Genomic DNA, 12,989 nt, shown 5'->3' with positions numbered 1-12,989 from the left:
CTGTTTATTAATATTCAGACCATCAATTTCTTTCTACGTACATTTTCACCTTTGTCATATTCTATTATTCCCACTGTACATCCTCTTTCAATTCTGCATTTTCTTAAGTGCTTTGCTATACATGAAATGTGACTCACTCACACTTACAATTGGAATTCGACCATGTTTTCCTGCCAGTGCCTGTGTTTTCTTTGATGTCAGCTTTGAGATCTGTTTTTATGAATGTTTTTATTTTTCATTTTAAAACTTTTTTTCCCCCAAAGATAGAATAATTTGATGGACCGTATGTGAAGTTGTATTTATTGTGCCATTATTGTTAGTTACATATTGCTTAAATTATCCACAAATAAAACATTTTTTCTCCTTACTGTTTGGTCAGATGAAAGAAGCAATTCAGATTCCAGAGCCAGAAGAATCATTAAGAATGACAAGTGGCTCAGGAATAGTAACTGATCAAGTAATAGTCAAGAAAGAAGCATATGGAGATACTGAGTAATGTAATGAACCATCCCATTCTCAGTTTTTTTAGTCTAATGTTAGATTTTTTATTGATAAGACAGTTTTCTCTGACCAAAGGATTAATTTGATTTACCCATCTCTAATCCAGAGAGACTGGCAGTCATAAAAATAAACAAATGCCTTTTCCCACCAATTTACATTGCTAAAAGTCGTAAGAAATCCAGAATTTAGGAGTATAATCTTGGGGAAGAATTAGAAAATCAACTCTCTATTCACAAAGAACAGAGACCAAAAGTGAAAGAAAAAAAACCATATTGCCCTAGGCATCCTTTTCTAATTTTAGGTTTTTGTTTTTTGGTTCAGTGAATTGGATCACTTTTAATGGTTCACTTAGTTTTGACTACAATAGGAAATACAGCGCAGAGAAGATGTTGTAGAATGTTCTGCAGTCACCTGAGATTTAACACATTTTTTTATGCTATTCAATGGAGAAATAATACCTAAATATGTATATGTAGGTGTAAATGTTCTTGGTATTGCTCATGGTAGCTACGATGCCATATGTCAGTTCTTTGATTCTTACCTGCTTTACTTGGAAGGAAGAGATTTGTTCCTACAAAAATAAAATCCTGACTTGTTATTTGATAACAGTCATGCACTGAGTCAGTTAACTCTTCAAAGGTCAAAGAATAATGCAATTTAGTGCAATTCTTCCTAACCGGGTGGCAGAGGTAATAACTGAACCTGGCATGGCTGTGGCTGAGCTGAATGAAGATTAATTTTTACCTGAGATCTCTAAAGGACTTTTGAATCTGCAAACAAAGAGGGTTTCCTGAAGCTGAGTGAAAAAAGCAAAGCAAAGCAAAACAAAACAAACAAAAACCCCCCAAAACAAACAAACAACCCCCCAAAAAACAAATAAACAACCCCCCCAAAAAAAACCCCAAAACAAACAAGCAAAAAAACACACCCAAAAAACCAAAACAAAAAAAACCATTAAAAAACCCCACAAAAAACCAAACCAAACAAAATACTCAGAAAAGTGTAATCACGGCATTATACTCTGGTTGTGGTCAGGTAAATACCGCATTGGATTCTTGTTTCAAATGAATCTTAAATATAAATGCTTCTTGGGTAAGTATCAGCATTTGACTCTGTTTATGAATTTAATGATATTGTTCCAAGATCCTACCAGTGGTTCTTGCTGGGAAACAGGTTTTCTTTCTCAGTTTTTTCTCCTTGGTGATTGTCTTTATCCAAGCCCTCATCCACTGAAGAATTTACCACTTAGAGTACAAGAAGTCAAGTGGGCATTTAATGGCATTAAAGAAATATTATCTGTTAATTTCACTGGGAAGGAAGAGCCAGAATCGTCTGTTGTAAATGAGACCCAAGACTGACATTTTCATCTATCTGCAAAGACTGACAATATGTATATTTGCCCATACTTTAATGCAGCCACATATAATTCTCAATTTGCACTGAGCTCAGTTGGATGTGGGGGTGTTTCTGTGTGATAAATGTCTTTCAATTACTTAGCAATAAGAAGCTGCTTCCTTGTAGCAGAGACATCAATCCTTATTTGTCACCTTTGTAAACTGATCACCATGGCTCCACCAATCTGTTGATTACTTTCTTTGGTTCATACACAAGAAATGTCACAATTATTGGTATTATTTATTTTATTTCTGCCAATATGAGCTTGTTTTTCTGCCTTGCTTTATTCACAAGCCAAATCTGAAGGATTAATTGGTAGGACACTGAGATGCTGTAGTAACCTGTGGGGCTGTGTGTGCACAGAGAGCCATAGGGTTTTTGTGGGAACAGGAGTATTTCTTCTCCCTTTGACTGTAAAGAGCTTTATTGGAAGTCTGGTTGGTTTTGGAGGAGAAAAAAAAAAAAGGAATCAAATGGTTGTAGGTTCTTATTCAGAAGACAAACCATGAGACCGAGGAAAAGAGCAGAGATGTGCAGAATACTAGTAGGGAGAAGCCAATGTTTGGTGTTGCAGGTTTATTTCTGAAACAGCTCAAGCACAGACTGTGGATCTTGCTGGCTTCTGTGAAATCTGACAAAACAATACCACCTCTGCCTATCACATTGGGGTAGGGTTCGCTACCTCTCAGTTTGCAACACAACAGAGGAGAACATATTTGTTGGCCAGCTATGCCAGAGAGCAGAGAGAAGCAGTCAGGCTGGAGAGTTACAAGAACCACAAATTCCTATTTACACATAGTGTCACGGGTGTGGCTGAGCAAGTAGAAGTGGTGGTGTCCCCAGCGTGTTCCTGCCCAGTGTTTTTCAGGATCAGGGCAATGCAAAAAGTTAGCAGTGCATGCCAAAGCCCTAATAAATGATGAACAGACAGGTTTGCACCTTTTTGCCTCTTTTTTTTTTATAGTTTTGATCTGTTTTCACAGGGCTTGAAAAGAGACAATCAGATAGAAATAACTAGTCTATCTTGCACCCTGATGAGGATCTGCTCAATCTTAGTTCCAATCTTTGTTTACAAGGCATAAACTCAACACAGTTCTTGTGCAGGGCCACCAGAACCTTCAGTTTCCAAATAATTCAGTATTTCCCTTCTGTATCTTATTAACTATTTCTGCAGTGGTCTGAGCTAGACTTGAACTCCTGGCCTAGATATGAGTCATTTCCACATTGCTGTCATCCTAGCGAGAAGTGATACAACACATAGTTGACTACTGGTGTGCAAAAGTGAGCTTTTAACCCTGGTTACAATTTCAATTAGTGTTACTTGATGCTCAGTAGCAGAGTTCAGCCTGTCCCTGTGTTATCAGTGCATAATAAAATCACACAGGTTGCTCCTAGGCTGAGCACCAGCACCATTATCTGTACAAAGCAAAGCCTTTGTTTTCTCTGCTGTAACCTGCTTGATTAGAAAAACTGCATTAAGCTATCACTCAGAATTTTATTTTATTTTTTACATCTAAAAAATACTATTTTTAAGGAATTTGAGGGCTTTTGAATCACAGAATCACAGAATGGGTAAGGTTGGAAGGGTCATCTGGTCCAGCCTCCCTGCTCAAGCAGAGTGAAGTGGAAATGGTACATCCTGTCTTAAATTTCCTATATAGAATGGATGAATTGCCAGGAATGGGAAAAAAAAGGCAACTATGATTGCAAAAAATGACACATGATGAATATGCCAATACTTCATATGGACTTGGGAAAAAAAAAAAACAAGCAATCTTAGCTTTACCAATCTGCTAATTGATTTTGTATTTATGGTATTACATTTTTCAAAAGTGGAAATATGCCGTTTGAGAAGAAAGATCAAAATGTGTGAATAGACACTGCCCATGCTAAAAATAAATATTTTATTGCCTTTCTAAATTGATTTTACTTTACCTGGAAGATAAGTTTCCTCCCTTTTTTTGTAATGTGTCATATAGAATATAGTTATATAATTTAAAGAAATACCAGCCTCTGGTGTGCAGTTACTCCTCTGTCCTCCCTTTATCACATCCTACAGGATGTACCTTAACACAGTCCTGTGTCATCTGAATCAGATGTTAGCCATGTGCTGCATTGGTTCACAAAGTGTTGGATAATGCCTGCAGTTTCTTGGGGGCCAGCCCCACTCCGAAAGTAGGGCGCATTTTGCTTGCTTTTCTTCAGTGGGAGTAGGGTTGAACTGGCACAACAGCAGCTGTGACCACTCACAAACAGCATCTTGGGCTGGCACAACAAAAATAGCTATTAACCCTATCAGTGAGTTTTGTTGCATGCCTGTGATCACCCCTTCTGGCCCCTTCCCAGAGTGCATTCTGAGCATCTTGGTAAATATCTTAAGCCCCTGATCTTCTTCAAAGACTTGGAGAAAATTTCCCTTCATCTTTGAAGGAAAAACAAATCATAAATGTTTCCCATACTTTTCCTGACTTGAATGCAGTCAGCATTTAGTTCTGCATCAGCAGTGAGTGGGAGGTTTAGCATCTCATGACTTGGCAGAACTAACTATAGAAATAGAGCAAAAAATGTTGGATGAATAGTTTATTCACTAAAAAAAGGCAATTTTTGGTGGCTGGAGCAACCTAACCCTGCTGAGTTAGGTGGATACTTTCAGATGGAATCTGAATTATAGAGGGAGGGTGGTTGAGTTCATTTCAGCATTTTAAAATTAAATATTTCTTGCTTGTTTCTTGTTTTGTTTTGAAAATTGCCCACATTTCATTTAAAAATAGAAGATGAAGCAGATGTTTCTGGAAAAAAAAAAAAAAAGAAATAGAAAAAAAGAGTTGAACAAAATATTTTGCTCAATTAAAAATAGAGTAATTTTGTGAGAATAACTGGAAAAAGTGTGTTTCACATTCACCAAATGTTGCTATTTTTTCATTCATCTGACAGGCAAACCAAATCTGTTATATCAGCATCTCAAACAGGCATTTTTTTCTGAGGGTAGCCACTTGGTTCCTGAGTAGGGCATTTTGGGCTTGATTTTAACCCTATTGCACCTAAAAAGGAAAGAAGGTCACCAGACAGGTTGGTTGTCTTCCCAAGCTGTCCAGCAATCCAGTGAGTGAGCTGATGAACAATGCCTAAAATGTCCACAGGACTCATTCACCAATGGCACATCTCCTGCCAAAATCTGCCCCATACTACGAGCACTTATTTTCCAGTAACAGAATAGTAGCTCTGATAGCTTAACCTTTTTCATTGTAAAGTAAATTATGGAAAAAATGTGGACATCAAGATCCTGAAGCAACAAGCAAACATTTACCACAGTCATGAAAGACAAAGGTTTTCAGTCTCGTTGCCTCCTCTGCAGAAGCATCCCACTTGGAGAACAGGTCCCAGAGCCATTTGTGAGTGACAGCTGCTTTACTTGTCCTCTCCTCAACACATGATGAAGTTTTCTCTACCATGTGATCAATCCCATTAATTTTAAACTTGGTGGAATCTAAAACATTTTAAAATGTTAAAAAGTCTTGTTGACCTGACCAGTCAAGGTATTGCACATTAAAGATGACCCTTTAAAATTGCACACTATAGAGGATAATTTTCTGGAAAATGTTGCAACAGGAGAATAATACAAAGCAAGGGATTAGGACTGGGGAAGAAATTTGCATTTTCTGATGTGAATTTGGTTTAGACATATGATATTTCATGGAGTGAAACACTTGAGTGAAAAAGATCCAGAATAAGAGTGGAACAAAAAGAAAATACTTTTGTTGTAATACCAACTGACAGCATGTTCTTCATTCAGAAACTTCCCTGCCTGTAAATTGTGATGAAACCAGAATTGGTGCTTTCAGCTTCAACTATATAAATTTGCCTAGAATGTTGTTTGAGACTTTGTATCATGAGTCAAAGATATTTTTTCATGTGATTCTATCAACCAAAATAAGTGAATGTATGTTTTTAAACACGAACTGAATACCTTTCACTGCATATTGAAGTTACTTTCACAATGCAGAACTCTGGGAGAAGACAGATGTGTCTTTATTTTCATTTTACATTCATTCGCAGAATCAGTAAGTTAAAGCAGTTGTCTGGGGTCTCATGAGGCTGGCATTGTAGCAGAAACAGAGCTCACATTTGGGTTGATCCACAAATGTCAACAAATGACAGCTGCTCAGCTGCAGGACCCATGACCATGTTTTCCCCTGGCTTCTCTCCGCCAAACCCTGCTTCGTTCTGGTGGTGACACATGGCAGCACAGCGAAAGGTGCCCAGGAGCTGTGAGAGAGTCACAGTGCTAAAATGAAAAGAGCTTCAAAAGTTGAAGGTTTAATCCTTGCAACAAACAGTGCTATCCTCCTTGTACTTTCATTTCCAGGAACTTCACTGAGATAATTGATGCTACAGCAGTGCTTTACAGAGAACAAACTGGGGTTTTTTTGTACATAGTGGGTATGGCCAAGTAACAAATGAGGAAAATTATGAAGGGAAAGGAGTTGCTTTGTCACATTTACTATACTTAGCCTTACTATACTTGGCTCTTGATGCAGACAGCTCTAATTCTGAAAAAGCTCCCTCATTAGCTGGCCCTAAAACATTTACAAAGCATCTGAATAATTGATATAATTTATGGTTTTATTGGTGGGAGCCATTAAATCCCCTCCTCCAAAACAGCATTAAGGAGGAAGCTCTGCAACATGCAGTAAAAAATGGAGCAACTATTTAAAGAAAGAAAAGGACAAGAAAATCTTATCGCTCTTTCTGAACATGATAACCCTGAATGAGGCAGAGTTTCCAAATATCCACTTCTGATAGTATTGAAAAGTAAATATAACCAGTGTGCTGTTGGGGTTACAGACTTTTCAGAGGAATTGAATGTTTTACAAAAAAAAATGTTTGAAAAAAAAAATCACTAATTTTTCATATTATACATGGTAGCTTGATAATGTCAGCTTTGAATTTGTAGTGTTACTGCATTCTGTCTTACAAGTGAAATTATTGGAAAGGTGGCTAATGCTCTGGTAACAGTCTCTCTTACATAGGCTCCTGTGGGGTAACTTCTGTTATTCTTCTCTGTTCTGCTTAGGATTGCATCAAGATACTGGGTAACAGAAGTGATTCATAAGCTTTATGTAACCAAAGTTTGCATGCATCAAGCAGACATATATACCTGAAAGAGTCATCCAAAACTCCAGCCTTGGTCAAAAAATGGGAGACTGGCATTTTTAGGGTACAGTTTGTTTGGCTAGAGTATAGATATTTACATTCCACTTGGTATAATTTTGTTCTAAAATTACTTTTTTCTGAGTATTAATTAAAATGAAACCCCACATGTGCATAATATGTTTTAAGTTAGGTGAAAAAAAACCTCAAAAAAATCAGCCTGTACTGTTCTACATGTATACAGTAGAGACTACAGAGCATGGTAGTTAGGGAAGCTGGAGATGCACTACTGTTTGATGAGTCCTTAGCAAAGCAGATGATGTAAGTTGAGCAAACTTTTAGGTGAGCAAACATACAACTTTTCATGCCATACTATGATCTGGGGAAAAAGCCATGGCTGAAAACATTGGTTTTTAGTTTAGTGGAAGAACTTTCCCAAAGCAATGGATGTGTCTGTGATATCATGATGTACTCAGTTTTGCAGACTCCAGCTTCCATGAGCATGTCAGTAAATTGCATGGGTTTTTAGGCTCTTAGCAGCATAATTCTGTACATATTGGACATTCATAGGTAAATTACGTAAACTGATTTGAAAACAAAGGTGTCAACTTTTACTCATCGCAGCACTTTACCATTTATTCATTTTTAATGTGGTGTTGGAAGCAATTGTTTTCTGTTTTCTCATTTAAAACTGTGCCATGGTGTGGCACTGGCTAAACAACAGAACAAGCCTTGTATCTGCCAAGAAAATCGTGATTCTCTGATTCCAGTCCAGTAGGCTGGAGTTAAAATAATCCAGCTGCCTCAGCAACTGTGTGTATGCCATTTGTGGTAGCACTGTGTAAGTGGTTGGAAGGCTAACTCAGGGCTTCCTTTATTATTTTACTTCCCTGCTCTAAGCCCACCAGGACAGGATTTGCACATTCAAAAATGCTGATTCTTGTGACTTCAGCTCACTGCATTGTGCTGTCTCTGGCAACACAGTCCAGCTGTTTATGCATGTCTAATACATCTCCTAAGGGCATTTGTAAAGGAAAAATAACTGGCTCTTCAAGGAAGGTAGCAAACAATCTAAACTCAGCTGCATTTTACACAAATTACAGTGACTTGATTCCTACTGTGCCTCAGCCTGTGGCACAGAGTGTCTGGGACGTTGTTGAGTTTTCACTGGGCTTCACAGCTGCTCAGTAAAGATGTAACTTGTAAAATTTTTCTGTGTGTGGGAGAGAGAAATGCGTACCTGCTGTGTATCTAATTGAAAGGCACAGATTCACAGTGTCACCTCAGTCTGCTACATCTCAGCCTATGCATGTTGTATTGTGAGAGCACACATATTACAGTGTGGAGCTGCACTATAGCTACTGAAAGGTACCTTCCATGTGATGAAGGCTAAATAAAAGGGCTTGGCTCCTCTAAAATGTGTTCAGGATCTGCAGAATGGAGCTCTGTATCCTTTCCGTCATGCTTTAAATGCCAGTTCCTCTGCTCATATTGCTTGCTGAAGCACATAGTGCAGTATATTCCATTTGACATTAACAAAAGATGTTCTACAGACTTTGAAAAATGATGCAATTCCAGCACATGGCAAATAGGAGCAAAACCCACTGGTCAGGTGTACTTCCTTCCACCATGAAATGGTTGCCCATCCATAAGAACAAATTTGTTTTGAGTAGTGCATGCAAAGGGCAGAGGTGGAGTTTTCCAAGATGAAGATTGGGTTTCCTAAATATGAGTATGCGCAATACATCCTTTTCTGCTCCCTTAGACCACCATATGTTTTGACTGCATTGAAATGTTTGACCTGCAGGATATTATTCAGATGTTAAATATATTTGATTATAATTTTTCAGGGTTAAGGTATGATCCATTTTGCTTGTTTTGATTCAGCTGTATGGGGTTTCCATGGGTCTGTCAAACTGACATGACCTTGGGTATCTGAGACATCTCCAGGGGACTAGTTACTATGACATACTGAAGATTTGTGCTCTGCTGAACTAGCAAATGAACACTAGGTACCTAATATGGCAGTTTGTGATGCTATTATTTAGACAACTGAATAAATCTCCATATGTCTATGCATACAAAGGTGTTCTAAGCTCCTCTTTACAGTCATGAAGAAGAAACTCTATTTGAGTATTATTAATTTCATTGTAGAGAAGACATGTAAAACAGTTCAAATGCATTGCATCCTAAAAATGCCCATTATTCTTCATTCCTTGATTTATTTATATCAAATTAGTTTATGCAACTAGCTCACATGTACATTGTAGACATTGAAAGACGATTTTAATTCCACCCTGGATGTAATACCTGATAAACAACAGAGACAACCTGCTGTTGCCTAATCATAAGATCTCTGCTTAAAAACTACAAGACTACAAAGAAATGCAAAGATCAAATACACCTATGGAGATTGTACCTTTGATATGCATAGTGTGTAGCTCATTAATTTGCTACTGTTTGGCCCAGTGAGGGTAATATGATAAAAATCTTGTGACATTGCAGAGCTGTAATATATCTGATTTTATTCTGGACCAGTCAATTCAAATCAGAATAAACTTTTACTAGAACAGAGGCAGCTGGTGTTTGGGTATTTTTAGTAGATAATATCTATAAAGATTTATTTTTCCTATAGAGTTTTTGGATAAAGGTCAAGAAACTAGGATTGAATATTTAATTGGTAAAGTCCTATCAGCCTATTAAACAGAATACCCTGAGATTACTTTGAGGTTGTGGATACCAAATGTAGCTAATTAATCAATATGGTAATAGATTCATAAAAAATTAAAAAAGTGAAACCTATAAACTTTCTACAATTGTTTTTCAATAGGTATTTTGTCACACCCTGCATTTGTATTCCTTCTTCCAAACTTTGATTGGAACCATGAGTGCTTTTGTTTTGTTAGAGCAATCCTGATTCTTTTCCTAAAGGCAGTAGCTCATAATTTGTGTATTCTTCGTGAACATGCATTTTCATTATAAATTGGAATATTTATTTGTTATGCACCAATAAATTAACAAATCAAAACACAGAACAAGAAAAACTCCACCTCATTGAATAACTGGAACTCATGATGTGCGAAAATGTTTTTATTTTTTTCACTTCAATGTCTTCAGCTTATGAAGTTCGAGATTAAACATGCTGTGTTCTGCTTCTTTCTAGGTCTCTTACGTAAAAGCTATTGACATTTGGATGGCTGTGTGTCTTCTCTTTGTCTTTGCTGCTTTGCTGGAATATGCAGCAGTCAACTTTGTTTCACGGCAGCACAAAGAGTTTCTGAGGCTTCGAAGAAGGCAAAGGAGACAAAATAAGGTAAAACTGCTCTTTACCTGGGGTGACTGAGTCTGCCGTGACAGCACACTCACGTGCAGTTGATTTCTCACCTCAGTTCTTCTTGCCCTTGCAGGAGACTCTCATTCTAAAGTTACCTTCTGAGTGATTTCCTCCTTGATAAAGAGCTGATGACTGGCTGTTGGGTTTCTTTGCAATTTGTGAAGTTATCAATAAATGTCAATAGATTGGTCACTGATTCGAAGAATTTTCTTCTCTTTGTGCAAAAGCTGGACTATTACAAATACTGTGCTACTATGTGGCACCCACCAGTGGATAAAGAACTGTTGGGCACAATGACAGATAGAGGAACGATATTATCCAGATGTGCTGACATCAGAACATACCTGAGACCTATCTCTTCTAGAGCTACCCTAGCCAGTTACAATAAAATGGGAGGTTCCTTAGGGTGGCCCACTGCAGTGATTGGCAGTTCTGCCCTCACTTTTAAACCACCTGTAACTCGTGTCTTTCCCTGCTGAAAGCAGGGATCATGGACATTTTAAATAATGAGAAGGATTAGGAGAATTTCCCCTTGAGATTCTACCATGTCACAGTTTATTACTAATATAAACTTCAAATTTTTAACAAAAGGCTATTTGTGTGTCATTATCACATCATTTTATGCCAATGACTGAAATCTAGACAAGAAAATTGTTTGTAAAGCAGATGTCAGTCTAGAAATAATTTTAGGAAGTCTATCCATCTTTCCTGTTCTTTTTTTTCTTCAGTAAATGGAAAGACAAGAGCAGATACTAAACTGAATTTTAGTCCAGTTATGATTATTCCCACATTTAGTGAATGTGGGAACTATAAAGACTTCATCCTTCCTGTATCTGTGTCACTGGTTTTCAGCATCGACAGAAACATTATACATATACATTTGCTGGGTGATATAAATATTGGCTTGAGTTGCACAAATGCTTCAAGTCACAAATAATGACTTCCTTTATAAGAAGTATGACAACAATGGCACAGGGCATTTGTGTTTTGACAGGTCTGTCTAATAAATGTTCTGCAGCTAATGTAATATTTGATGGTTGCTCTGGGAAGCAATCCAGTACTGTTCTCTGGTTTAATATTATTGTCAGGTGAATTGAGATTCCAGAGAAGATTAGATTACAGGAGAGAACAGAGTTGCTTGCCTGTCTGAAGGCACACAGGCCACAGGCTCTGCCACTGGAAGTCTTTGTTTCCAAAATCAACATGGCAGCAGCAGAAGCTTCTGTATAGGGTCTATAATTTCAGTTTTGGATGCAAGGTCTTTTTTTAGAGGTGTACAAGTAGGTGATAAGCCACCCTTGGTAAGTAACAGTATCCAGTGGCATTACTCAAAATTTTGAGGTTTTGGTTCATGTAAATGGCCATTCATCCGCTTTGGAAATTATTTTTCTGGTGATTATTTTAAAAAATGTTATTTAAAACCAAATCTTCAAAAGACTTGTGTTTGTCTTAAGCCAGTTGGTACATGGACTCTTTGCAAAATGAGTAATGCCCTAGTTAAATACAAGGAAATATTCTGCTGAGTAAGAGATACCTATCCTTTTGCACAGCCTTGCTTTCACTTTTCCTACAAATCTGGTTGCATGAATTTTAAAATAGGGAACAATGTTACTGAGGCCAGCTCTTTAGGAGGTGTTTTCTGCATCTCCACACTTGATTTTGTCTCTCACGATTTTCTCCGTTTATTTTTGCCTTGAAAGTGCTTCACGTTGTTTTGCATGACGGCCTTCTCTAACCGAGCCATTCTTCTCTTTGCGTGTTGTGTACGTGTGTCGTCATGTTACCGCTGCGGTATTCTCATTGTTGCTGCTGCTGTCTATGCTGACACTCTGGGGACAGGCACAGACTGTGACTGTTGGGAATGAAAGCGTTGAGTCCGTGCGGCGCATGAATGGCTTGCGGAGCAAAGAGTCATCAGCTTACGGGACAGTGAATCAGATCGGCAATTCAAGTTTGAGGGTAAAACTGGAGTGGGAAAGAGAAAGCAAGAGAGTTTTAGTATGTGCAAAGATGCCATAAAACAGCAAAATGGACAATTTTGATGGCATCACTGGTAGTCTCTTGCATTCTCTTTGCTAAATGTCCCCACAAAATACACAGTACTGTCCTCAGCATGAACAGCAGCTTCATGTTGTACATTCTTGTGGCCCATCCTTATGCTTTTTTTACTGTGGTTGGCTTGTGCCACCCCTATGCCAAAATTCTCAAGGAAAGTGCATGTATATTAAGTAGCTTGGTCCTGTAAAAATATAGAGTGAATGGGGTGGGGGGATAGGACGACAGGAAATACCCTAAGATAGTAAATGCCACATTGTGTCGTCTTTCAGATGAGCACATTCCAGCAAAATTTGGTATGTATAACCTAATATATTTTTATTGGTGTGGTATTTACTCCTGAACTGTCAACCTGCAGTGTTAGTCATCGTGATATCTTGAGCCCTGCTCAGTGGAGTATGAACAGCCATGAATGAAAAAATACATTTCATTGGTTTCTTTTTATTTGCTTGGAGAAGAATCATGAAGCTGAAATCTTTTACAGAATGTAACATGTAGCAGATTAGAAGCAGTACAATATCAGTTGATAGATCCAGATTATGGGTGAGCCGTG

The 12,989-nt window shown here is 37.8% G+C and overlaps 1 protein-coding gene across 7 annotated transcripts in view; it reads left to right on the top strand.

Annotated features, from left to right (window-relative positions):
• The window catches only part of GLRA2 (glycine receptor alpha 2), a 128,451-nt gene that overhangs the window by 89,876 nt on the left and 25,586 nt on the right, over positions 1 to 12,989 (top strand). For 4 of the 7 annotated variants that reach the window (XM_051794964.1, XM_051794967.1, XM_051794963.1 and 1 more), the window contains exons 8-9: positions 10,211 to 10,360; positions 12,221 to 12,340. In XM_051794964.1, the coding sequence (XP_051650924.1) occupies positions 10,211 to 10,360; positions 12,221 to 12,340 (270 nt within the window). Of the gene's footprint in view, positions 1 to 10,210; positions 10,361 to 10,454; positions 12,197 to 12,220; positions 12,341 to 12,989 lie in introns of those variants that run through there. The other 3 variants (XM_051794966.1, XM_051794965.1, XM_051794969.1) reach the window with 2 other exon arrangements.

Source organism: Manacus candei, unplaced genomic scaffold (assembly GCF_025592945.1).
Source record: "Manacus candei isolate 608988 ecotype Guabito, Panama unplaced genomic scaffold, ASM2559294v1 h1tg000041l, whole genome shotgun sequence".
Taxonomy (NCBI): domain Eukaryota; kingdom Metazoa; phylum Chordata; class Aves; order Passeriformes; family Pipridae; genus Manacus; species Manacus candei.
Note: the sequence above shows the minus strand (reverse complement) of the source record. Positions and strands in the feature narration are given on the sequence as shown.